The 26,807-nt window shown below is 41.0% G+C and overlaps 3 protein-coding genes across 3 annotated transcripts; all 3 read right to left on the bottom strand.

Annotated features, from left to right (window-relative positions):
- Positions 1 to 17,957: 17,957 nt before the first annotated feature.
- Positions 17,958 to 19,818, bottom strand: LOC141587312 (geraniol 8-hydroxylase-like). The gene is made up of 2 exons (XM_074408764.1): positions 18,767 to 19,818; positions 17,958 to 18,477 (listed from the first exon to the last, which is right to left on the bottom strand). The coding sequence occupies exons 1-2, from the start codon at positions 19,657 to 19,659 to the stop codon at positions 17,958 to 17,960; spliced, it is 1,413 nt and encodes a 470-aa protein (XP_074264865.1). The 5' UTR covers positions 19,660 to 19,818.
- Positions 19,819 to 21,213: 1,395 nt separating this feature from the next.
- On the bottom strand, positions 21,214 to 23,203 carry LOC141587311 (geraniol 8-hydroxylase-like). The gene is made up of 2 exons (XM_074408763.1): positions 22,310 to 23,203; positions 21,214 to 22,063 (listed from the first exon to the last, which is right to left on the bottom strand). Exons 1-2 carry the CDS (start codon positions 23,201 to 23,203, stop codon positions 21,458 to 21,460), a joined length of 1,500 nt encoding a protein of 499 aa, XP_074264864.1. The 3' UTR covers positions 21,214 to 21,457.
- An 843-nt stretch (positions 23,204 to 24,046) lies between these two features.
- LOC141587314 (geraniol 8-hydroxylase-like) lies at positions 24,047 to 26,605 on the bottom strand. The gene is made up of 2 exons (XM_074408765.1): positions 25,371 to 26,605; positions 24,047 to 24,946 (listed from the first exon to the last, which is right to left on the bottom strand). Exons 1-2 carry the CDS (start codon positions 26,253 to 26,255, stop codon positions 24,335 to 24,337), a joined length of 1,497 nt encoding a protein of 498 aa, XP_074264866.1. The 5' UTR covers positions 26,256 to 26,605; the 3' UTR covers positions 24,047 to 24,334.
- Between the last annotated feature and the right edge of the window lie 202 nt (positions 26,606 to 26,807).

Genomic DNA, 26,807 nt, shown 5'->3' on the forward strand with positions numbered 1-26,807 from the left:
ACTAATTTGTGGAGGACACAAGCTCCAACACACTTGACATAAGCGGGAGTCACCCATGTCGTAGCAATGGGGTTTGCACCTCCCAAAGCAGCCGAGTGGCCCACCACCTTTCAAAGACCTCCACAAGCTCGGAGTTCCGGAAAACACTCTCTTGGACGAGAGAATCTAGATCGGGCATCTTTTGTTGACGCCCCATTTGCCGCATGAACTTTTCGGGATAAATGAATAAAGCAACCTTCAAACCTACCACCGTCAAAGAGCGAGGACTAGCACCTGAAGCGGGCAATCCCGTGAAGGACCTCAAATGCCACCATGGCACCACCCAACAGATATGAGGACCACCCTCCTCCACCAACTTCGAGGCCCAATAAGCCTCGGTGGATGCAAAGCTATCCAAGTACAACTTCTTCCTCATTGTAAGATGACGGAAAAAGTAAGAGGAAGAATCGGCCGGAGGTTCTACATACCTTAGCCTCTCCATGAGCTACACTTGGAGGATCCTTGGAGATCCGAACGAAGGAGCTTCTCCACAAGAGCCTCTCTTATCCAAGCCTTGGATGATATCGCCAAGCACCAACCATGATGGATCCCAACCGTGTTCCATTTGCTCAACAACGTACACAAGGGTCATGCCACTGTAGCACTTTGGCCCCTCCTTCTTCAAGGCATCAACAAGGAGGTATGCATGCACTAGGCAACATATCCACACCAAGGAGAGCAAGGAGAGAGTTGACTTGCCTTGTTGAAAATCCTATCATCAAATGAAACTTCTCTTTGTAACACAACCGAATCAGGAGAAGCACCGGAACACAACCCGGCCAACCACCAATGGTGCCTACTTCCTCGACAAGAGGACATATTTCGCCTTTCGGGAAAACGAAAACATGATGTTTCGAATCCCAAAACCGAGAGCATGCTTCGAGAAAGGAACATTGCACCTTCACTTGACGAAGCACTAGCAATTGGCCTACTCCCATGACAAGAAGTTGGTATTTCTCGGGAGGTGACAAATCCCGACACCAATGTCGCAACCTATTCTCGAAAACATCCATGAATTTTTGTGGAAGAAGAAGAAAAGGTTTTGTAGGGACGTTTTTTTTTTTTGTGTTTCGGATGATGAAACAATGAAGCATAAACATTCCTATTTATACAAAACAATCAGCGCTTTTTTCCGAAAAAAGGGGAAGCTGACTTCCATCGCCAATGACCTCGCGCCTCTTTAGGCTGGTCCTCAGGATTCTCACCATGACTTGTCTTTGTCAACTTGTGTTTCTCCCTGAGATCTCAAAATTCTCGAAAATAAAGCTCGCGCCTCGTTGGGCCAATCTGGAATTTTTTGTGTTTTCTCACACTCACATTTCCACTTTTTCGCGTTTCACGAGATCCAACACGGTTTCCATGACGCAGCTTTAAACATACGGGTTTTTCTCTTCTTTTTTTAAGGGGGAAGGGCTAGTCGTCTCGATCCGCGATGGATCGCTTCCTTGTCAGTCGAAAATTCCGAATTTTTTACGCATTTTCCACAAAATTCGAGGGTTGGCAACATAACATCAATCCTCTCCAAAAATTCAAGCTCTCGCAAATTCGAGTCTTGATCTCACAAAAATCAAATCAAATACACTCGCAAAAATATCTTTTAAAATTCACCCGTGGCGGTTTGAGTTTTAGTTTTTTCGAGTCACAAATCAATTTTCAAAGCAGCGCGGTGCAATTTAATTCAAACACGAGTTAATAGCCCCAAATTTCAAATCAATTGAAAAATTCAAACGTGATGACTCGTCACGGTTTTTTCAAAAATTTCAAATCCAATTTTAACTTCGAGTCATCGAGGTTATTTCAAAACCATTTCCATTTGAAAAAAATCCAGACGTGACATCTGGTCACGGAATTTTCAAAATCTTCAATTTCAGTCATCATGGTTATTTTGTCAAATGCTTTTACGTGTATGCGCGTGTGCTACCTGTTGCCTGTTTTCTAAAATTAACGATGCAGGAACAAACGCCAAAGCAAAAGGGGAACTAGCAGCCGATTGTGCTTCTCCGAAACACAACACAAAAGGCCAAAACACAAAATAAACCACAATCCAAAAACACATATATACAAACCGCCTCAAGCAAAATACATCAATAAACTTTTGATACAAACGACTGACCATACAAACAGGGTCTGATTCAAGCACTTATCTTACAGACACTAACCTAAAGCACACAAGCTGGGGGCTATCTACCCTCTACCGAACTAAGCATTCCCCACCCTTCCGACCGGAAAAGAAAGGGAGCAACATGGAAAACAAAGGAGTAATAGCGGAAGCAGAGGTGGTTACCATGACGGTAATACCTCGTTCCTACTCCACGACAAAAAGGAAAACAATGTCTGGCAGACTTTGTACGGCGCAGTGAGTAAGAATTGTGACCCAGTGCATCGCCCCAATATTACACCTCGATCATCGGAACTCAATAACGACTGGAGGCCGCAACCTAGGATGCCCCCTAGATGTTGAACTCCAATCGTTAGAATTCAGCAATGACCGGAAAATGCAATATGAAGCGACACCCTGAGGTTAGACCCCCAATCATCGGGCGTCCGACCTCTGCAGACAACAACCCATGATCGATGCCCGATCAAGAGCTGGGCAAAGGCCACCAGGGAGAAACACAACCAAGCCTATAACAAAAAATACGCGCTTCTCCTCCTCTAGAGTCATCCTCCTCCTCAAAGGCCTCGGCAACAGACCCCGTAGGTCCGGAACACTCCCCTACAATCAAAACAAAACAAAAATGTCAGCCGAAATTTCGGCATTACGACGGCACAAAATGGACAAATCCAAAAAAAAACCTGCAAAGCAAAACAGGGGCAATCCCGCCCAAACCTAACCAAGAAATTTACGAAATCGACTCGCCCTTCTTTTCAAGCAAAAGACGAGTCACAACCAACAAAATCCAAACTGACTCGCCCTTCTTTTCAAGCAAAAGATGAGTCAAAACAATTACAAAATTTCAAAAAACAACATCCCGAGACCCACACAAGGTCCGCCAACAACCAAAAAAATATTCCCGACATAGCCGGGTAATTTTCAAGGATCAAAAAGGCAATTTACGCCCAATTTGGGCACAAACAGGTCAAAATTTCAAAATACGACCACAACAAAACAACGTGACTTAATCACGTCTCAAAGTAACCTAAACAACCGTTAAGGTCCATTTCAAGTCAAACTGACTCAGTTCGGGTCCAAACAGGCGCTTATTTCACCAGCATAAGACCGTCTAACAAAGGCAAAGATCCCATTTTGCCCCAACATCCAACAAAGGTCCAATATGGCAAAAATGGTCGTCCCCGACTACAATACAACCTAGTGGGGCACACAACTCACGTAAACAAACTTGACTTTGCGAAATAAGACGGTCTCTTCATCTTACTCGCGTTTTTCGAGCATAGGGAGCGGGAACGGGGACCAAAATGCAAACTAAAAGCACCCCTATACTCCTAAACAGGTTTCTAACCTAATGCAATCATCAATTTCACTCGAAAATGGGCTAATAAAAAACGCCCAATTCGATTTTCAAAAACCTAGGGTTTCGCCCTAATTCAATCAAACAAAAGACGAACAAATTCAAATGGATTCGAGGGGATTTACATACCTTGAGATGACATGATAACAAGGGCGTAAACACAAGCAAAGAACGAACCCAAAAATGGCGATATTTTGCGGTTTTTGTGGTGTTGTAACGAAGAAGACGAAGTGAGAATGAGAGCAACCTATTCTCACGTCTTTTACGAAAAACAGGGAGGCTCCCTTCGTTCGCAGCTATGTTCGCGCCCCAATGGGGCACTTCCTGCTTTATTCAGCAGAATTTTGGGCTTTGGCCTAATTCCCACATAAATGTCAAATATTCAACAAGCGACATTAAAAACCGCCATTTTCAAAACAAAACAAAATAGTGAAATTCAAAATTCGCTATTTTCACCAAATTTAAGTGACGAAGTTTAAAAAAACGTCACTTCTTAAAAACAAAATCAAAAATAGTGAAATTCAAATTCGCTATTTTTTCTCAAAAATTCCAACGACGGAAGTAAAAACCGTCATTTTCAAATCAAAACAAAAATAGTGGAGTTCAAATTCGCTATTTTCACAAAATTCAAGACGACGGAAGTAAAAACCGTCATTTTCAAATCAAAAACAAAATAGTGAAATTCGAATTCGCTATTTTCCCAAATTATCAGTGGCGGAGTTAAAAACCGTCATCTCAAAGAAAACAACAATGATAGTGAAATTCATAATTCGCTATCTTCTCAAAATTTCAATGACGGAATTAAACGCCGTTACCTTTCAAATCAAAAGTCGGAATAAAGAAATTCAAATTCGCTATTTTCCAGATTTCAAGCGACAAAATTAAAAACTGTCACTTTTTCAAACAAAATCGATAGCGAAATCTAAAACCGCTATCCTCGCCTCAAAACAAGCGGCAATTAAAATCGCTATCTCACTTCAAAGATCAAAATCATCGCTGACCACGGGGTTAAGCTCACAAACTTATCCCTTCCACGGCACCACAAATGCTCAATACAAACACCGAAATCCCCCCAACGAGATATCGGAGGCTCCCTCACGGAGCCCGCTAACTCAAACGGATCCTCGAAATAGGCTCGTCCAATGCGCCTATTTCCCCGGAGTCGATCAATTGACATCTAATATGGCTGGCGAGCCTTATAACGCATAATCCATATGGCTGGCGAGCCTTACGACGTACATTCAATATGGCTGGCGAGCCTTACAACGCACATTCAATGTGGCTGGGGAGCCTTACAACGCACATTCAATGTGGCTGGCGAGCCTTACAACGCACATTCAATATGGCTGGCGAGCCTTACAATGCACATTCAATAGGGCTGGCGAGCCTTACAATGAACATTCGATGCGGCTGGCGAGCCCCTTCATATACGCCCCGCGGCTGGCGAGCCCCTTCATATACGCCTCGCGGCTGGCAAGCCTCTTCATGTATGCACCGCGGCTGGCGAGCCCCTTCATATACGCATCGCGGCTGGCGAGCCCCTTCATATACGCATCGCGGCTGGCGAGCTCCTTCGTATCCGCAGCATGGCTGGAGAGCCTCAAAACGCATAATCAATATCCTCGCAGAGCCTCACAAGCGTACCCGCAACATGGCTGGAGAGCCTTTGCCCACAAACAAAAGACGACAGAAGGACGTATCCTGAAGATGCCTCGACTATGACTCCTTCTTATGGCTGGCGAGCCTTTGTATGTAGTCTAACAGACTATAAACGACCTGCACGAACGGTCGACAGACCTTAAGCTGTTCCCGACGACATGTCTTTGACTCGTATCCTCGATTCACCTTGGTGTCGCCCTTCCCGACGGCATGTCCTTGGCCCGAACCCTTTCGAGCCGCCTCGACGTCGCCACGGTCTCCAGGTTGTAATATTCGATTAACCTGGGGCTGTACTTTGATTTTCGCCATGTCCAAGCCTTAGTCAAAGTGGGGTCTCTATAGATACCCAGTATCTGTTGAGCCTCCAACAAACACCCGATGATTATTGGACTACAACATCCTTAGGAATCACAGCGTTTAATCGACAGTTTGTGTACAACTATATGTCGGAAAACTTAAAACGATTTCAAAAATAAAACATTTCAAAACTTTGCAAAAGTACCTGGAGTGTTTAATGCATGCCGATGGGGTCACAATGACACTAATTAGAGTTAAAACCGACACCGGACCAAAAACCGACTCAAAAATTCAAATCCCGACTCCAACAACGAGTCAAACCGAGTCAAACACAAAAAAACAAACCTCTCAAAGATTTCATGCTAAGTATTCACGGAATACTTGATGGTTAAGTACAACAATCATATCATCCAAAACATGGAATAGAACAAATTATGATTTCAACCATGTGATAGTGACAAGACACGTCAAAGACACGCGCAATGGCTCGATCAGCCCATGTGGCCACGTCGCTCAAAATGTACACAACCACCCATTTTCCTATAAATACCCCTCAAATGTCCCCATTTGAAGGTTACGCGAGTATCCGCCCCCTCTGTTCTCCCTTAAAATTCTAGACTCGACTTCTTAAGTCACAATCTGACACGTGTTTACGACCTACCGATCGTAAACACAAGCCTTACACATTTTGTTTGGTACTGTCATCGTGCATTAAATCACTTGACCGACCATCTCGACCAACTACACTATCACTAAACTTAAAACACTCTTTTACATTGCTAAAAATGGTTTTTAAACCGAGTTTTCCAGCCAAACAAGTTGATACACTTTCGTCGATTTCTCATCTCAAGCCTAACATGTAAGTATAAGGGTGTAAAAATCCTCTTCTATCATGTTTTTAACTGTTTTCATGACTTTAACATGTTAAAACATGCATGATCCAAATATGGGTTAGATGAGCCAAAACCGGATTTTGGCCGAGACAGGGGCTGCTTGTATAGCAGCAAGGCTCGCGCCTAAACCCCCTCTCAAGCCTTAAGCCAACCTTGTTTGGTCTCTTCTTCCCTTTGCTTTCATTTCTCATTTGCAAATCGGTGTTTACCATTTCAAATCATTTTTTTCCGATAAATCTTTTTAACCATAAAACATTGTTCACCCTTAGTTCTTAATACCATGACGGTTTAATCCGTGTTTCGATGAGAATATTTGGTTAATTACATTTTAGAAGGTATTTTAAAACCTTTTATTTCATTTCTTTACATTTTAAAAGGTATTTTAAAGCCTTTCTTCAATTCTTTACATATTCAAAACCAATGTATTAGTCATAAATACAAAGTCATCCTTGGTTCTACATACCATGTCGGATTTTAACCCGAGTACGATGATAAACATTGACTAATTACAAACAAATGAATTTAAAACAATTAGTTCATAATCATTTTCAAAATTATCCATGCCAAGCTTGTAAAACCGAACCCGACGTCGAATAATGTCAAATAATGAGGATTATTCATGTCTCGTTCTTCACATCAACACAAAAGCGGCCTAAACGGCCATTTCAAATCAAGACGGGTTCAAACACCCTCTTTTCAAACCATTTTACAAACCTTTTCAATGGTCAGAAGACGCTCTTCGATCGTCTGTTGACCCGCGCCTAAACAGGCCACTCATTTTCCCATTTTCAAACCAGGGCAGACCCACTCGCACCGCCAATAGGCTCGCGCCTATATTGGCCGCCTGATGCAGGGTTTGTTCCCTTCCACCATCTGTCTAGGACCACCTCGACTTCGGTTAAGACGAATATAGGACGGATCAGATGACGAATTTGCCCATTTTACACCATATTTGCAAAACGCCTTACCTAAGACAAATGGATCACGTTATGCATCATAAACCTAACACGGTAAATGGATGTTTATTTCCGTCTTGCATGCAAATCAACGCAAAATCCAACTTGACATCATATACTTGATACTTGGATTAAAACAACCAACATAGAAAGCTCACATGCTAGGGTTAAATTCGTGGATGCGCATTCATGCATTTAAACCGTTTTATTAACTTTTGCATTTAACCAACCAAGATCGATTAGTAGAGGCCGCTATCGCGGGCGGGATTGGGTGTCTGATTAAAGGGATTCCCAATATGTACCTTCACCTCTTACTCAGAAACTTTGGATAGTGGACGACCTTATCCAGGGCGTACGAGAGTCATTCTAGAGATAGGATGCTAAAGAGGGACGACTCCTTATCTTTAGTACCAAACACCGCTTTTTGCCTTGATTGACCTAGGTATAAAGTGGATTCGAACGGGTTCTAAGCATCCCACAAATTCTTGGTGGCGACTCCGAACATCTCTTGCATCATTTCGAGACCCTTGCCGAGACGAAACTGACCGATCTAAAGCGATCCGTTCGAAAGCATTCTTTTACGCCGCCGAGCATGGCTTTCAAAAGACTGCTATGCGTCCACAGATCGGCTGGGCGCGTAGGTGGGTCATGTCCACAACCATACACAACCTTCCCTTATCAAGAAAGTTGATTACTTGTTGTTAGTTGTATGAAAAAGGGTATTGTGAACCTTAGTTGATAAGTGAGTCGGGTTAATGGTTTTATTTGGTTGGATTGAATAAAGAGGTTTTGAAAAAGAAAAGAAAAGAAGAAAAATGTAAGAAAAAAAAGAAAAAAAAAATCACTTGTACTTTGTTTGATGAGAAAAAGCCAAGCAACACTCCCTTCATCAATGGAATATAAAAAGGTTTTGCAAAAATAAAAGGGGCATAAGATGTTTTTCCAAAATGAGTCGGGTTTACACAATTTTTGCTTAATTTTGGCAATCCAATTTCTTGTTAGGGTGTAAACGTTGCTCATCGGTTGCAATAAGGTGTTAATTTTCGTGTTTTTCCAAAGTGAGTCGGGTTTGCACAATGTTTGCATAAATTTGGGAAACCAATTTTTGTTAGGGTGTAGACGTTACTCATTTGTTGCAATAAAGTGGAAGAAATGGAATTTGGCAAGTTCTTGATGTGTACCTCCACATTTTTCCAAAATGGTGCTTGCACCAACCCCGTTTCGTCCCGTCACCTAGCCCCATTACAACCCTTGTTTCTCTTTATGCATATTTTCCTTTTTTGCATCTCATGAATGGTCTTGTAGGAGAGGATTCCAAGTTAGATTGCGGGCATGTCTCACGAGTCAAGTAGGCGAGTGATTTTGGTTACCTTTTTGCACAAAAATCACCCGTTCTAAAAAGAAAATGAGAGACTAGTGAAAATCGTGAGGAAGTTGGTAGTCTAGGCCCCCTTAAACATGGGTCAATTTGGTTGAATCTTGTGTGTGTCGTGTAAATCTTGAAGGCTAGGCTTTGCTTCCCCCCTTCCCGCCTTTGAATTTGTTTCCTAGGCATTTGGTTGTCACATTGAGGTTGCTTGAGCCACCATTAGGGCATTGATACCCCGCCAAGACTATGAAACGGTATCTCCCGACTGAAACCTATAACAGTTCAAAATAAAATGGCCGCTTAGATGAGGAAAGCGGTTTGGCTTTTTGTAGATGCATCTATTGTTTGTGTCGTGCTTCATGCTAAGATGTGTCCAATTTTCCGCAAGCCCCCACTTGCCTTGCATCGGAATGCATACCTCATTGTGTTTTGGTGTGAGTTGAAGGGACGGAAGAGGCCCGTTAATTGTCTACCATCGGATATTATTAGTCTAGACTAGCATTTAGTTGATTAAGGGTCGTGTCATTGCTCACTTACTTACTCGGGGACGAGTAATGCTTAAGTGTGAGGAGGTTTGATGATTGATTATTTTTTACCAATTTCCCACTTTCTTTTCATGATTTTTGACCCCAATTAGCACAGTTTTGACCCTGGCTCGCTTACATTTTGCCCTTTTATTCCATGTATTCGAAAACTATGAATTCTCGTCTCAATTTGTAGGGAATAGGCCAAGAAGGAGGCAAGACGGAAGAAGGAGCAAGCTCGGGCTTAGGACCATGCTAGCTTGAGAAGAAGGGGAGGGAAAGAGCTGAGCATATGTCTCTCCAGGCAGGCCGGCAACCGGCTCACCGGCAGGGACATCCCTCTCATCTATGGAAGTGAAGAAAAGGCTGAGAAAGTGTTCTATGTCGGCAGGCCGGCAACCGGTCCACCGGCAGGGAACACCTCCAACACTTAGCCAAATTTTAGATGAGATTTTGAAGCCATAATTAAGAGTGCACGCTGCCGGCAGGGGTGGCCGGCAGCCGGTCAACCAGCACACACTTACCTCATTGAAGAAATGAAGAAGAAAGTCAAGAAGGAGGACTCTCTGCCGGCAGGCCGGTCCACCGGCAGAGAGAACACCAAGTCAGTTTTTGGCTCAGATTTGAAAGAAGACGTTGCCGGCAGGGAGGCCGGCAGCCGGTGTGCCGGCAAAGGCTACCTGAACGCATATTTTGGCTTCTTTTCCTTCAATTGTGTTGAATTAAAAGGGGTACTATAAATACCCCTTCCCTTAATCCTTTGTAGACACATTATTAACCTAGATTGAAGAACTCTCTAATATTTATGCATTATTATAAAACAAGTATTAATATTTCCCTAATTAAACCTTAATTACTTACTTAATTATTTAGATCTACTTAGTTTCAATTGTTTACATTTGAATCTTTGCGTTGTATTTTGGAGATATTGAAGAATCTCTTCTTTAATTCAATAAAAGTAACATTCTTTCCTAACAATTGGTATAATTCTCTTCTTATTTACTTTGTTTAATCAATAGTTTACATTTCCATTTTGTCCTTTATCATTGTTGAAATTTATACCATGTCTTCTACTTTGATTACTTGTCTTTCTCCAATTATTTTCATGTATCGTTTGAATATGTGTGAGTAGAAATCCTCCTAGGGTTTAGGGGGAGTCTAAATGGGATTAATGGGTATTATTGGATGATTAATATGTGGGTTTTTGGTGAATTGTTTTGCCTTCTTATGTATGCACACAAGGTGTTTGATGAATTGTATGAGTGAAAGCACATGCCTTTCTTCATTATTTGCTTAATTCCCCTATGAATGAAAGTTTATAGAGGGTCTTGTTGTATGTTTAGGAGAAGAATTGATGCTTAATGAAAGTTCGGTGTCATCTTTAGGAAGGTCAAGACATTGATTGTTTTTCCTAGGCTAATCCTTACCCTTAACCCATTAAATCACCATGTTTATCCTTACCCCATTTAGATGAACCCAAAAACCCTAGTCCTTAAATTAATCGTTTACACTTTATTTCAATCGCTTGTCTTAATTTATATTTAGTGCTTAGTTTTGAATCAACTCCCTTCATTTTTCTGACTAAACTAGACTCGTATTAAATTGAATATACTCCCCACCATCCTCGTGGTTTGACCCCGATTTATACTACTAAATTGGGTTTACAAATTTTGTTGGTGATAAGAAACGACGATACATACAACATATTTCTTACTCATCACACACCGAATGTCCGTGTGTCCGCACTAGGGAATTCAACACTCTCAAGAAGAACTTTTCTAAGATGTTAGTTGAACCAAACCCTGAAGGGACGGACCACAAAGCGGACATGGGGGACAATGAGGAGTGCAGTGAACATCGAGAAGTGATGTGCATGGGTGCGGTACATATGATGTATTCGATAGGAAAAGGCAATGACCATTATAGGCCAAGTCCACTGAGCTCATGTACGTGGAAGTGAGAATTAACGAGATCTGCACTTGTGTCATGATAGACACGGGGGCCTTCCATAATTTCGTCACCCCAGATGGGGCAAAGCAACTTGGGATAAAGCTAAACCGAGAAGGAGGCAGAATGAAGGCTGTCAAACCAGTGCTAAGCCAATTCATGGTGTAGCAAAAGATGTGGTGATCAAGATGCACGAATGGAGCGGAAAGCTTGACTTCACCAGCGTACCGATAGGCGACTTCAAGATCGTCCTCATAATGGATTTTGTAAAGCGAACACCGACATTCTTGGCACTCTGTAATGGTTCCCTTATGATGGTCGGGTCAAAACCTTGCTTGGTGAAGGCAATCTGAGGAGATCGCAAGATGAAGGGACCTTTTCTCTCGACGATGGAATTAAAAAGAGGACTTCAAAAGGGTGAACCAGCTTACTTATGTATTGTGTCTATGAAAGACGATGCCTCCGCTTGAGTGGTGTTGGAACCACAAGTGAAGAAAGGTTTAGAGGATAACAAAGACTTGATGCCTGATCAGTTACATATGAAGCGTCGCCCGTCACTCGGTAGAGCATCAAATTGAGTTATTTTTAGGGACAAAACCTCCCGCTCGAGGGCTTTACAGGATGGAATCCCCAGAGTTAGCGGAACTTTGAAGGAAGCTAGATGATCTGCTCCGCTCAGGGTCTATTCGACCTTCTAAAGCTCCCTTTGGAACCCCAGTACTTTTCCAAAAGAAACATGACGATAGTCTTAGATTGTGTATCGACTATCGGGCCTTGAACAAGCTGACGATAAGAACCTGGTACCCTATTCCCTTGGTAGGCGACTTGTTTGATCAGTTACAAGACTTTGTGTACTTTACCTAGTTAGATCTGAGATGTAGGTATCATCAAGTTCGAATTGCTGAAGGAGATGAGCCAAAGACAGCTTGTGTCACAAGATATGGGTCCTTTAAATGGTTGGTTATGCCTTTTGGCTTGACTAACGCATGAAGCAATGTTCTGCACCTTAATGAATCATGTGTTTTATGTGTACTTGGACAAGTTCGTGGTGGTGTACCTAGATGATATCATGGTGTACAGTCGCTCTTTGATCGACATGTAGAACACTTGAGGCTTGTGTTCGCGAATATCCGGGATAACCACTTATTGTTAAAAGAGAGAAATTTGAATTTTCCCAACCCGAAATCAATTTCCTCGGTTATATTGTCAGGAAAGGGAGACTTAGAATGGACCTGAAGAAGATCACAGCGATCAAGGATTGAGGCACCCCAAGAAACGTATCTGAGCTTCACTCTTTCTTGGGGCTAACGAACTATTATCTAAGATTCATACGAGAGTACTCAATAGCCGCACCACTAGCCGATTTGTTGAAGAAGGACGTTAAGTGGGAGTGGTCCATCGACATGAGAAGGGACTTTGAGAGGCTCAAAGAAGTGATGGTACAAGAACTAGTCTTGGCGTTGCCAGATATCACGAAACCCTTTGAAGTCGAGACATGCATCTGAGTATGCCCTTGGAGGGGTATTCCTTCAAGAGAGTAACTCGGTGGCCTTTGAGAGAAAAACCTTGAATGGGGCCGAGACTCGGTATGTTGTCCAATAGAAGGAGCTCCTAGCTATTGTTCACTACCTGCGGAGATAAATTCACTATCTCTTGGAGTCGAAGTTCATTGTCAAGGCTGACAACACCGTAACATCGTACTTCCTGACTCAACCTAAGCTCAACAGCCGACAAGCTAGATGCCATAAATTGTTGGCGGAATTCATTGTGGAATTCATTTACCGACCGGGAGCCGCAAACAAGGTCGCTGATACCCTAAGCCGTAGGTGCGATTTGTCTGTGTTGCATATGATTGCTCACCTGTCCACCACCACCACTATGGCCACAGATATTCAAGCTAAAGCGAAATAACACCTTGACCAAGACCCCATGGCAAGGAATATGAAACAACTAGCCATTGAAGGGAAGACTCGCAAGTTCTGGATAGAAGATAGACTTATATTCATGGAGGGATATCGGATCTTTGTTCCGAAAGTGTTAGGACTGCGGAAGATTCTCCTACAAGAGTGCCATGATACCTTGTGGGCGGGTCATCTGGGATAGAAGAGAACCTTATGCCTGTTGAAGAGGAGCTGCTATTGGCCACAGATGAAGGATGATGTGTGGAGTACACATAGACTTGTCTCATTTGCCAACAAGACAAGGGGGAAAAACATAAGTCAGTAGGGATGCTAAACCCGTTGCTAGTACCGACACGACCATGAAAGAGTATCTCGATGGACTTCATATCTGGGTTACCGAAGGTAGGGGAACTAAGTGTGGTTCTTGTCATCGTGGATCGATTCTCGAAGTATGCCACTTTCATTCCCTTACCTAAGGCTTGTAGTGCCGAAGAAATAGCTACAATGTTTTTCAGGCATGTTGTGAAGTATTGAGGACTACCTGAGAGTATAATCAGTGATTGTGATGCTCGCTTCACGAGATTATTTTGGGGGGAGTTGTTCAACCAGCTTGGGTCGAATCTTCGGATATCCTCCAGTTATCATCCCCAAATGGATGGTGACATTGTGGGTGAAACTCAGTTGGAGTGGGTGATCCTTGATGTTGCCCGGTTTTGTTTTAACGCTCAAACGAGCTCCTCTTTTCCAATAAGAGCCCGTTTCAGCTTGTTACAGGTCGGATGTCGTTGTTGCATCCCACTTTTGGAAACACCTACACAGGCCGGACAAAGAAAGCACACCAGTTTGCCAAAGAATGGAACGTGAATGCCGATATTGCTAAAACTTGCTTAGAGAAAGCATCCCGTCATATGAAGAAGCGGCCATATGAGAATCAGAGACCCCGTGAGTTCAATGTTGGTGACATGGTCATGGTGAAGTTGAACAAAGAGCATATGAGATTCCTCCGGGGACGAGACAATAAGCGACTGATGCAAAAGTAAGAAGGCTCCATCCAAGTGATCAAGTGGATTGGGGAAGTAGCATACAAGCTCGACCGCCCTACCTAGATGAAGTGCCACCCTGTATTTCATGTGAGCTACTTGAAGCCTTACCATCCAGATCCAGAAGATCCCACCCGCAACAAGAGCAAGCGTGCCAACATCTGTTCCAACCAACTTCCAGCGGCATCAGCCGACTGATCCAACCCTGCAGATTTAAGCGTTGCCGAGGACACCAACAGATTAGGTGAGGTAGAGTGTAAGGAGCCGCAGTTCAGCCACATAATCCCTGAAATTGGGCGCGCGGTCCGTTTATTTCGAACCCTTATATTTATTTATGCACTTATGTATTTCCGTTTCTTTTTATATATTCTAGTAATACTCCAAGATTACTTCTTGCGTGTCGAATCTTGGAATTAGCTTTTTAGTTTACAATGTGTTTTTAGGCGTTTAGAAAACGTATCACTATTCTGCACAATCAATGTTTCATGCTACCAGACATGTAATATCAAATTCACCTCTATGGAAGGTACTAGTCAATCAATCTGCTTCCCATCAAAAGCTTTCTTATTTACTCGTTGCTTGCATGCTTATGAACTGTTGCCTTCATTCTTACTAACGAGCAAGTGTGTGCCGACCTTTGATGATCGAGACTAGGGGTGATCCCTCACTAGTGCTTGACGCTCTCGCTTGCATTCTTGTCGCGAGATTAGACAAGGGTGCGCGCCACGTTCCGGCTTAAATTACCGGACCATGACACTCTGTCTAGTCGATTTCTGCCCGTGTCATAGTAGGTCTCGTATATGGGTTATTTGATTTGAGGGTTCGTACCATATCATAAAATTTAATCATACTAGTAGATAAGTATTGAATTACTCGTACTAATTTATAAAATAATATATCGGAAAATGATTATTTTGACCATAAAATGATGTATTTTGTTGTTAGAGTCTTCAAAAGATTATAATCATACATGTTGGGAATTGTAACCCCAACTTTATTATGATAGTAACATATAGAGTCTTTATTTGTATAGATTTATGCTTTGTTAAGTTACTAATATTTACATATTAGATGTTTATGTTACTAAGTGTAAATATTAGGAGTTATGTTAGTAAGTGTTAAGACTCTTAATGTTGCTAGGTAAGTTAGGACTTAGGATCTTATATAAATAAGGGTCATTAGTCATTGTTGGAAAGTAAAAGAGTGTAAGCTTAAGTTCCCGAGTTAAGCATAGATTGAAATCTTATCTAGTAGCTAAGTGTTGGAAGATTGAGATTGTATTATTGTTAAGGTTTAAGAATAATAATACAAGGTTGGGTTGTGGGTTAATCCCATAACAAAATATCATGTCTTTGCATTATATGTTATTTGTACCAAAAACCCCAACAAGTGGTATCGAGCTAAACTCGATGGATAAAAGTTTTGGTACAAATTTTGAGATGTAATTGTTTAATGGCAAGAACAATTTCTCGTTGTGCAAAGCATGACAAAGGTTGTTCTCATACAACACGGGTTGTATGCGACTCTTGAAGACAAAAGGCCCAATGATATTCAAGTTGTCAAATGGGAGGACATAAAGTTGCGCGCGGTTAGCACAATCCGGTTAGCCCTTGCACCCGAAATCAAGTATAGTGTGTTAGGAGAAAAAAATCCAAAGGAGTTGTGGAGCAAGTTATGTAGCATTTATAATGCGAAGTCCTTGGCTAACAAACTATTTTTGAAAAAGATCTTTTCGAGCTCGAGATGGTAGATGATGGCGATTTGAGGGATCATCTAAACAACTTCAATGGCTTGATCACCCAATTGGCGAGTTTGGATGAGACATTCAAAGAAGAAGACAAGGCAATAATGTTGTTGGTTTCTCTCCCCAAAAAGTATAACACGGTTATTACTAGTTTACTTGTGGAGAAGATAACATTGACCTTAGATGAGACCGTTGTAGTTTTACTAGAGTCCTAACAGTTGATGAAGCAAGGAGGTGGTGGCTCTTCAAGTGCGGGTGGAGCTTTTGTGGGTGAATATCGTGGCAAGAAGATGGGCGGTTGGAAAAAGTACAATCCTAATATCAAGTGCTTCTACTGCGATGAGTTAGGCCATAATACAAATTGTATGTCCTAAGGCAAAAGAAGATTTGAAAGAGTTGAAAAAGACTCGTGCTAGTGGGGTTGCAGTTATGGCAAAAGTTGATGATGGTGAGCTCTTAATGGTTCATGGTGAAAAGGAACCTAGTGAGAGTTGGGTATTAGATTCGGGAACTTCCTATTACATATGTGGGAGAAAAGATTGGTTCTCTTCTTATGAAGAATGTGAAGGTAAGGTGGTTAGTTTGCCAAATGGTGATAAGGCAAAGATTGAAGGGGTTGGTGACGTTAAGGTAAGACTTAATGATGGCCAAGTTAGATGGCTTGGTGATGTTAGATACATATCAAACATTAGTAGAAATTTAATCTCATTAGGTAGATTAGATTCTAAGGGTTGTTCCATTCATGTTGAAAATGGTGTTTTGGAGGTCACTAAAAAGGGTAAGGTGATTCTCAAAGGTAGAAAAGGTAAAACTAACTTATTCACATTTGAGAAGACGTGGTGAAGATGGACTAGTTCAAGGGGAGGTTTTCCCGGGTTAAGGTTAGGTCGCTCCGCTTGATGATAGTCAAGTCCAAAATAATGTTGGGCTTAAGGGAAGGTTTGTTGGGAATTGTAACCCCAACATTATTATGATAGTAACATATAGTGTCTTTATTTGTATAGATTTATGTTTTGTTAAGTTACTAATATTTACATATTAGATGTTTATGTACTAAGTGTAAATATTAGGAGTTATGTTAGTAAGTGTTAAGACTCTTAATGTTGCTAGGTAAGTTAGGACTTAGGACCTTATATAAATAAGGGTCATTAGTCATTGTTGGAAAGTAAAAGAGTGTAAGCTTAATATCCCGAGTTAAGTATAGATTGAAATCTTAGCTAGTAGCTAAGTGTTGGAAGATTGAAATTAAATTATTGTTAAGGTTTAAGAATAATAATACAAGGTTGGGTTGTGAGTTATTCTCATAACAAAATATCGTGTCTTTGCATTATATGTTATTTGTACCAAAAACTCCAACAATAGCATACTATGTAATGAAAGGGATATCCTTAGATTAGTTTGGTATAACCATATACGGAAATGGAGAGATTATCCCAAAATTTACCTACCCCAAAACCATCGGTCCACCACCCAAAACACCTCCCTTTCCACCCCAACCCACGTTGCCGCCCTCACCTACATTCCCATAGTCACCATCGTCTTTAGCGGCTCTATCAGTGACACTTGTGATCTAAACCTTGCTGCCTCGCAAGTCGCACCTAAAACGTCAATCCACCCTAATGCAACCCCATAGGCCAGAACCCTATTGTTTTTAAGCGTATTGTTAGAATACATCTTCAGCTGCCTTTTGTTTTTCAAAGCGTTTTGCTTGTGACGGGTACATTTCGTCACAAGCTGAAGACGGGGTAAAATGTGACCCATTTAAGATGAAAATGTAACCATTTTACCTAAAAAGTTGTCAGAACAATTTCCTAAGCTATAATAATTTGTCATTAAAATGATCACATTTTGTCGTTAAAATGGCGACATTTAGTCCGTTTTCAACTTGTGAGGTCAAGTATCCATATTCAATCAAAATTGATGTTTATTTTTTAAGCTTATTGTTATCTAATAATCTAAACAACTCCACAAGTCACCCTATTACATTATTCTCGTTATCAATCTAAAAATCGTTAATTCATTTTCCCGACCAACATCGTAATAAATCCGAGTCATAAAACACTCAAACTCGTGTACGAGCCGGTATGGCGCAAAGTCGCTGAGCCATTTCCAACATAATCACGAAACCCCACCTTCAACCTCCCATTCAAACCCATGAATCAACGACCCGAGCATCAAATGGAGCATCCGAACCGCCATGACCCGCCCAGGACAAGCTCGACGACCCGACCCGAACGCAATCACCTCATAATCACGACCGCTACCCAATCCGATAAACCTATCCGGGTCGAACTCATCAGGTCGGTCCCAAACATCCGGGTCTCGCCCAATTGCCCATATGTTAACCAATATTTGCGCATTTTTCGGAACCGTAAACCCGAATACTTTTAAGTCCGTATCCGCTTTTCTGGGTATTGATAGTGGTACTGATGGATGTAGTCTTAGGGTTTCTTTTATTACTGCGTTTAAGTATGGAAGGCGGTTGATGTCGGATTCTCGTATTTGATTTTTGATTCCTATGACTTTTTGGAGCTCGCCTTTTGCTTTTCGGAGCTTTTCCGGGTTGTGTAGTAGCTCCGCCATTGCCCATACTAGCGTTGTTGATGTTGAATCCGCTCCTGCTGATAATAAATCCCGTGTAAATCATGCACATAACATGTTTGATGAAATGCCTCAGTGAATGTTTTCAAAGATTTCTAATTTGGCTAAATGCAATGTTTCAAGTTGTTAAAATACGAGTGCTTTCGGTCTAAGGTTTGAACCCCTCAGGACGATTTCTACTAGAGTATGTCACCATGGTATAAAATGTTGTTGACCTGGTGTGCGTGTGGTTGCAGGATATCACGTATAGCTAGGGATTTACCCCTTGGGCAATCTGATCATTCGCTTCTAAATGAAACTGAAATAATAGATTGGTACTTACTGTAAACAAATGTGGGATATCCGATTGAGCAATCTGATCTTCATTGCCAGTTGTACTGAGCAATGAATCTAGAGCGTCATTGCATTGTACTGAACTTGTCAGCCGTTTTCCTTCGAGTCTTTGGTTTATCGTGGTGTTGAAGAGATCAATCATCTTTCCAAAATGAACGCCAATCTTCCTCCTTATTTGCAGCGGATCCATCTTCCGGAGCATCGGAAAGTAATCTGATAAGTTGGGTTTTCCAGATAAATCCATTATACCGCGAATACTCTCTTGAACAACGTGGGCATTTTCTGAATTGGAGGGATCATTTAAATCCAATGAGAACAAAGTAGTAGATAGCAGATTCATGGTAGTGTTTGATGCTAATTGACCAATATCAACTACCCTCCCATCTTCACTACTTTTCTTAAGGTATGAAATCAAATCATTCACAATGTTGCTTCTAAGACTCTGACTATCATCAAGACTAGCTGCAGAAAATATCTTTGTGGTCGATATTTTGGACAGGGTATACCATTTTGGGCCATCCGGCAACCAGATTAGTGACCTCTCATGATGATTGTGTGCTCGGACCGCGTCAATGACAGTCCGGCTAGACACTGAACTGTCATTATTTTGAAGGATTTCGTTGGCCATTGTTGCTGAAGAAATGACCACTGTCGGAATCTGGCCAAGGTGGACCATTATAAGTGGACCATAGGTTTTGGCAAGCTCGGCTAAGGTGGTATGCGGGTTTTTGGCGAGGCTAGGGAGGTGACCGATGACGGGAAAAGAGTGGGGACCTGGTGGTAGTTTCCTGGGATGTGATTGGTCATCTTTTTGTGTGGCTGAGATGAGGAGGTAGATTGCAGCCCATGCTAAGAGAAGACACAGTATAAAACTCAGGTAATCCATATGCCTCCTTTGCTCTCTATGTTAAAATGGCTGTTTCTATGTTGTTGTTGAATGTTGCTTTCTGTCACTTGTCTTCTTGTATTGTGTCTAATTAATGTGACCTTGAAGCCATATACTTAGATTGGTATTGACTTTTGACTTATGGAATATGGATAGGAAGTGGTAGGCATATAAAAAAAGGGATACTCATAAAATAGTAAAAATGTTTAATGATTCTTAAATAGCAGTGTTTTTTTCTTTAATCTTAAAAATAAGGCCCTTTTTATATATACGAACTATGTTGCTCAGACTCGTTTAGAAGGATCCGACACGGGTGCGTGTCCAAGAGTCGGCCTCGGCCATTTTTATGAAAAATATGCATATTTTGGTTTAAAACGAGGTGTCGAAGTGTCATACCCTTGTCCGAGTATCGAGTGTCGGACACGGGTACATGAGGGAATTAGAAGAGTCGGAGTAACATAGTATACGAAGTATTTATGTAGCAAGCTGGGTTCCCTCCAAACTTTAATACACAAAAGGTGTTCCTGTATTCTTCTTCCGGGAATTTAGGGGAAAAAAATATCTAAATTGCCACTTCGGCATTTCCTATAGTAGTTTGTGATAAATTTTTCTTTTCACGGGGTGAATCTCGTATGAAAATTGTTGTCGTTGTTGAGTGACGGTTCTGTAGTTTGAAAAAAAAAAAAACTGAATTTTTACTTATGTAAATAACTAAATACCGTGACTTTGCTTGGGGAATGTGTTTAATACACCAATCATGAAGCCGTCATACCTAAATTCTGAAATAATGTCTGTGAAATCTGTGTTACTCAGACACGCCGACACGTGTCGGCCTGTCGGACACGGCTGTTTGGGGTGAATTTTCCTGTTTTCTGGTCTAAATTAAAGTGTTGAAGTGTCTTCTCGTGTCGGACACCGACACGTGTCTGACACGCGACACGGCAGTTAAGTGAAGTGTCAGGAGTAACATAGTGTGAAATCATTATTATTATATAATTTTGGGGTGAATCAGTTACAAAACAAATGTATGAAAAGAGGAATTTTTTTTAACAAAGAGTACTTTTTACCCAGGGTGAAACTAGTTAGAGAACCAGCTCAGTTGCACATTTGTATAATGTAAACAAATGGTAGGACTTAAAATGTGAACGCAAGACTTGGAGCAAAAAGATTTATCCCTTGATAGCAAATTAGCCAGTATTAGGTATATTGCCAATATAGCTGCTATATGCAAAATTTAGAAATTCAAAAAATTGACGATTCGTAAGACTAGCTCATGTACTAGAGTAGACAGTATGCTGTGCTCCATCTGTAATCAGGAATTGTTTTTTCTTGATTTTCTATGACTAGGATGTTGGGGCCTCTAAAGACTTAAGAGACTTCTATCTTGCTATAGTTTTGATAGACAAATGATCGGTCAGTCTCATCCTCACAGATGAACTTAGAGACTGAGAGCCAAGGACTCCGGACCATCTGAAGAGAGAACACAAAGACGCCATAAAGTTGGTGACTTTAATAGTGCCAAAAGGCAAAAACAGGACTATCGGTCTATCTGGATAGAGTCACATTGTCCATTAGGCTGGACTTTATTAATCGAAATTACAGTCTTAACATTTAAACTTAAAGCAAAGTATAATACATTAACATTGGTGGGGCTAGAGTGATGTTGTCCGTTAGACTGCTACTACAAATTGAAGTTCAACTTACCATAATCAAGATGTTATCATATTAGATAATCCTCTGTTGTATTGTGTACTTTTGCTTATCAAGAAGCAGTGGGATTTGTGCGGCCTGTTAAAACTCAGACACGAACAGGAATGACACGAAGTCTTTCAGCTTTCTCCAAGGCTATCCCGAATTTTTCATCCATATTCATCTCCTCTGGCAGAACACCATCCTGCAACTTCCAGTCAAACCCATGAATTAAAGACCCCAACATCAAATGCAACATCCGGATTGCTAGTGGCAACCCAGGACAAATCCTTCGGCCTGCACCAAATGGAATAAGCTCAAAATCATGACCTTTGACATCAATTTGTGATCCAAGGAATCTCTCTGGCTCAAATGAATAAGGGTTCTGCCAGATATCTGGGTCTCTTCCAATTGCCCAGGCATTGACCAAGACTTGTGCATTTTTGGGTACTGTAAACTCAAAGAGCTTAACATCCAAATCAACCTTCCTAGGTAGCAGTAATGGCACTGCTGGGTGAAGTCTAAGTGTCTCCTTGATGACAGCCTGTAAATATGACAGCTGACTGATGTCACATTCTTCTAACGAGTTTCCTTTTCCGACAATTTCTTGAAGCTCTAGTTGTGCTTTCTTCATTTTTTGTGGGTTGCAAACTAGTTCTGTCATCGCCCATTCCAAGGTGGTCGATGTTGTATCTGTTCCTGCAGCAAATAGGTCCTGTAAAAAAGAGATGTTAAGGTTATAAAAAAGAACAGATTTCACTACCCTCACTAGCTGGTGAAGTCATTGAGGTTGAGGAGTGACATTCATGAATTGAGTTCGAAACCCACAACATCAAAAAATGCCCAGTGACTCCCTTTACACAGGGAAAAAAGTTTTTATTTTTTTATTATTTTATTTTTTTATTAAGGGTGTTTCTTAAATGTCACAATGGAGTAGTGGAAGTGAAGAGTAAGTGGTCACCGCTAGCAGAAAAGGGATCTTTGACAGTTCAATCTCCTCAACCTGTTCTTGACCGATGCCTATTAATTCATCAAGAACATCATTTCCTGCTTGTATTGACCCTGATGGCCTCTTGCCTTGAATCCGCTCATCAATCAATGCCTCGAACATATCAACCATCTTTTGGAAGTGCACACTTGACCGCCGTCTGATCCCTTGTGGGTCTACCTTCTTGAGTATGGGGAAAAAATCTGCAATATTGGGTTTCCCCACTTCTTCCATTATACTCCGTATAGTGTTTCTAAACTGATGAGCAAATTCAGATGTGGGGTCGCCCATATCCATTGAAAAGAATGTGCTTGATAGCAAATTAAGGGTAGTAGTAAAAGCTACGTGGCCTATATCTACTGCTACCTGATCTTCACTGCAACTTTCAACATAAGAGAGGAGACGTTTCACCTTATCTTTCCGAATGCTTTGACAGGCGTCAAGCCTGCTAGTAGAGAAAACCCGGGAATTGCAGATTTTGCGCAGGTTTCGCCATTTAGACCCCGCTGGCAGCCAGGCTACAGAGTTTTCGTGGTGATTAAGAGCACGAATGGCGTCAACAATGTTTCGGTTTGAAAAGGAAATATCGTTCTTTTGAAGTGCTTCTTTTGCCATAGCTGCTGATGAAATGACCACAGTTGGGACCCGTCCTAGCTGGAGGATCATAAGGGGTCCATAGGTTTTAGCTAGTTTTGCCAGAGAACTATGTGGCTTGTTTCCTAGGCTAAAGAGGTTCCCAAAGATGGGTAGAGGTCGAGGGCCTGGCGGTAGAATCACCGAGTTCGAGTTACCGCGTCTTGGTCTTGAAAGGAGTTCGATTGCTAACCATGCTAATAGGATACACAGTCCGAAGCTCAGGTAATCCATAATGTTCACTTTCTTTTTCTTTTTTTCGGTTTATGTGAATTTGTTGTGGTGATATTTTTCAAGGTCCTTTGTTAATTCAATCTTTTTAACTGCACGCAAAATCATACATTCTAGATTTCAAGTCACTATCATTAGTTAGTTATGTGATGTTATTGTAATGATTTATAAATTGTATCAGTATCCTGCATTATTGAACTTTAAAAGTCAATGTAAGGTATAACCTTCTAGAAAACAAAATGGAACTGTGTTAGCATATAATTAGTCACTGATTGGTTGAATGAGGTTTAAGTAAAATAACAAGCAATTGGGTTCTTATAATATCCATCAAATTATCTATTCTAAGATCTGCTAGCCATAAGCAAATCTAAGATTTTCTTTTTCTTTTCGCTTTCAAGCTTCCTTGAACAAGTGATTATTGTTTATGCAATAATCTTGGTTGAACTAATACTATCAAATTAGCGCTTAGCAATAAATAAAGAAGGGAAAATGCGAGGGGGAAATTATATATTGGTTCACTTGTAGATATCTATGAATACATTGATCACATTATCTACCCAATGAGTACTCAACAATATCATACATAAAACATCATTGCTATATGCTGGTGAGACTTGGCGTTATGCAACTATGCTTCGTAGCCCCCAGCCCCTCCCCATTTTCGATGCCTTGTGACGACCTAAGACAATGCATATAATGTAGACCAAATGTACCTGGGTCAAATTAAGATCCAGAATTTTGAGATAGGCCTATTAAAACAGAAATAAATGTTACTCCTTAATTGCCATTTTTCTGAATAAAAAAAATGGTACCCTCTAGATTCACTATGCTAGTCTGCTATACATGCTGATTAAATGTCGATAAATTATTTTCTCAGAAGGTAAAACAACATTTCTCCTTAACCAATAAGAGAAATACAATCTTTCAGAAACATAAAAGATAAGAGAAATACAAGACCAGTAACTTATGAAAACATTATGGTCACTGCTCTTTTCAATGCTTAGATAATTCCCAATTACATACTCATTCCTGTATAATCTCTACATTACCGATTACTACATGATTAAATATTTCATAGAAACTATCTCACTTATGATTTGATCTACGGGACACTCACAGGCATCCAACTCTGCCTCAGAGAGGGTGTGGGATCGGAATGGCACGAAGTCGCTGGAGTTTTTCCGATGTCAAGCCAAATTTCTCCTCCATATCCATATTCTCCGGTGTAAGTCCATCTTCTAACTTCCAATCAAATCCATGAATAAGAGACCCCAACATCAAATGGAGCATCCGAATTGCCAAGGGCAATCCTGGACATATCCTTCGGCCAGCACCAAACGGGATCAAGTCAAAGTCACGGCCCTTAACATCAATTTTAGATCCTAAAAATCTCTCTGGCTCAAAGGATTCAGCATTCTTCCAGGTATTGGGATCTCTCCCAATTGCCCAGGCATTGACTAATACTTGTGCATTTTTTGGAACTGTATAGTTGAATAACTTAACATCAGAATCCATTTTTCTTGGTAGCAGCAAGGGCACAGGTGGGTGTAGTCTGAACGATTCCTTGACGATTGCTTGCAAGTATGGCAGCCGGGTTATGTCTTGCTCTTCTAGTGAGTTCCCTTTTCCAATTACTTCATGCAACTCTGCTTGTGCTTTCTTCAGTTTTTCAGGGTGGCGAAGTAGTTCCGCCATTGCCCACTCTAGGGATGTCGTTGTTGTGTCTGTCCCTGCAGCAAAAAGGTCCTGCACAAAAATAATTACCACTTTCAGTATGTTGAATGGCAAGAACTGAATGGAATGCCTAAAAGAATAGGAAGAAATAGAATTTGCAAATTTGACCCGAACCAATTGATGTCATCCCAGATCCAAATAGATCCAAACAGAATAGTCAAAAAATGAGCCAAGACCCTAATTGACATGACCCGACTGTGTCCAGTCTGAACTCTGAACTTTATTAGACTTTAAATGACCCGATCCAAACCACCAAATCCAAAAATAACCCCATGCAAATGACATGAATTGTCCTGAAATACGATACCTAAGATTGTCTACTTAATAAGTAGCAAAAAAAATCTAATTCAGACCCAAAATAACGAAATTATAACACTCTAAATCATGCGACTTAACACCATGAATGACCTGTTAACAGGGAAGAAGAGTTATTTACCACCAACAAGTTAGGAACTTGTGATTTTGGAATTTCTTCAGCTTTTTCTTGATCAATGCCTAACAATGCATCAAGAGCATCAAAATCTTTAGTTGCCCCTGCTGGTCTCTGGCCCTTCAACCGCTGATCAATCAGGCTGTTGAAGAGATCCATCATCTTCCCAAAGTGAAACTCCGTGCGTCGTCTTATCCCTTGTGGGTCTATTCGTTTAAATATCGGATAATAATCTGCCACGTTGGGTTTCCCTACTTCCTCCATGATTCCCCGTATAGTGACTCTAAATTGACGGGCAAATTCCGACGTAGGATCTCCCATGTCCATTGAGAAAAAGGTGCTAGATAACAAATTAAGAGTAGTAGTGAAGGCTGCTTGTGCAAACTCCACTGCTAAACCAGCCTCACTACACTTGTCAACATAGGAAAGAAGATGTTTGACCTTACTTTTTCTAAGGCTTTGACTGGCATCGAGTCTACTGGTGGAAAATACTTGAGAATTGCAGACTTTACGCAGGTTTCGCCATTCTGTCGAATATGGCAACCAGGCTACTGAGTTTTCATTATGTTTGTATGCACAAAGGGCGTCAACAACATTCCGGGTAGAGAAGGAAATGTCGTTCTTTTGAAGGGCTTCTCTAGCCATGGTTGATGATGAAATGATCACGGTTGGAACCCGGCCTAACCGAAGCATCATGAGTGGGCCATAAGTCTTGGATAACTCAGCCAGGGAAATGTGTGGCTTGTTGCCAAGGCTAAAGAGGTTACCAACGAAGGGTAGAGGGGGAGGACCTGGTGGTAGCACCCTGGAATCTTTCTTTGCTGTTGAAAAGAGGAAGTGGATTGCAAAGCATATTGGTAGAAGACACAGCACAATTGTCAGGTAATCCATCTTACATGAACTGTGTTTTAGTATCTTTGTTAATGTCAATTTGGTGTTGAGTGCAAAATTTTGTGTGTATTTTTAGCTATTGATAGAAGTGAGTTTCTTGATGAATCGAGTTGCATGCACACTTGTTTTATAGTCATATCTGATGGGAAATGAAGTGACCATATTCTATTTTACTTTTTGGTCTGTCGTTTGTTTACCTTTACTTAAAATAACCCTCATAAAAATCCAAAAAAAATGAACAAATGATTGATACAGAGTACTTGGGGAAATTCGATCAAATTTTGTGAGAATAAAAAAATGAACAAATGATTGATGTAGAGGGAGTACTTAGGGAAATTCGTTCAAATTTTGTGATACGGTTGGAAATAAATCAAGAATTATTTTTAACATGGAATAGTATCAATTATGATCCTCTGCGATTAATTACCATTGTTATACTCTCTAGTATGTACTACTCCATCATTTAACTCCAACTTATCCATTTGTTCTTTGGAGGTCAAAGTTTCTTTAGTAAGTCTCCTAAGAGACCGTCTCTCTTAGGTATTTGTGAAG

Source organism: Silene latifolia, chromosome 6 (assembly GCF_048544455.1).
Source record: "Silene latifolia isolate original U9 population chromosome 6, ASM4854445v1, whole genome shotgun sequence".
NCBI lineage: Eukaryota > Viridiplantae > Streptophyta > Magnoliopsida > Caryophyllales > Caryophyllaceae > Silene > Silene latifolia.

Coding starts and splice junctions, on each gene's coding strand:
- LOC141587312 (XM_074408764.1), bottom strand. CDS start 19,659: ATGGATTACCTGAGTTTTATACTGTGTCTTCTCTTAGCATGGGCTGCA. Junction 18,478..18,766: donor TCGGATATCCCACATTTGTT/TACAGTAAGTAC, acceptor TGCATGATTTAC/ACGGGATTTATTATCAGCAG.
- LOC141587314 (XM_074408765.1), bottom strand. CDS start 26,255: ATGGATTACCTGACAATTGTGCTGTGTCTTCTACCAATATGCTTTGCA. Junction 24,947..25,370: donor AAGTTCCTAACTTGTTGGTG/GTAAATAACTCT, acceptor ATTTTTGTGCAG/GACCTTTTTGCTGCAGGGAC.
- LOC141587311 (XM_074408763.1), bottom strand. CDS start 23,203: ATGGATTACCTGAGCTTCGGACTGTGTATCCTATTAGCATGGTTAGCA. Junction 22,064..22,309: donor AGATCCCTTTTCTGCTAGCG/GTGACCACTTAC, acceptor TCTTTTTTACAG/GACCTATTTGCTGCAGGAAC.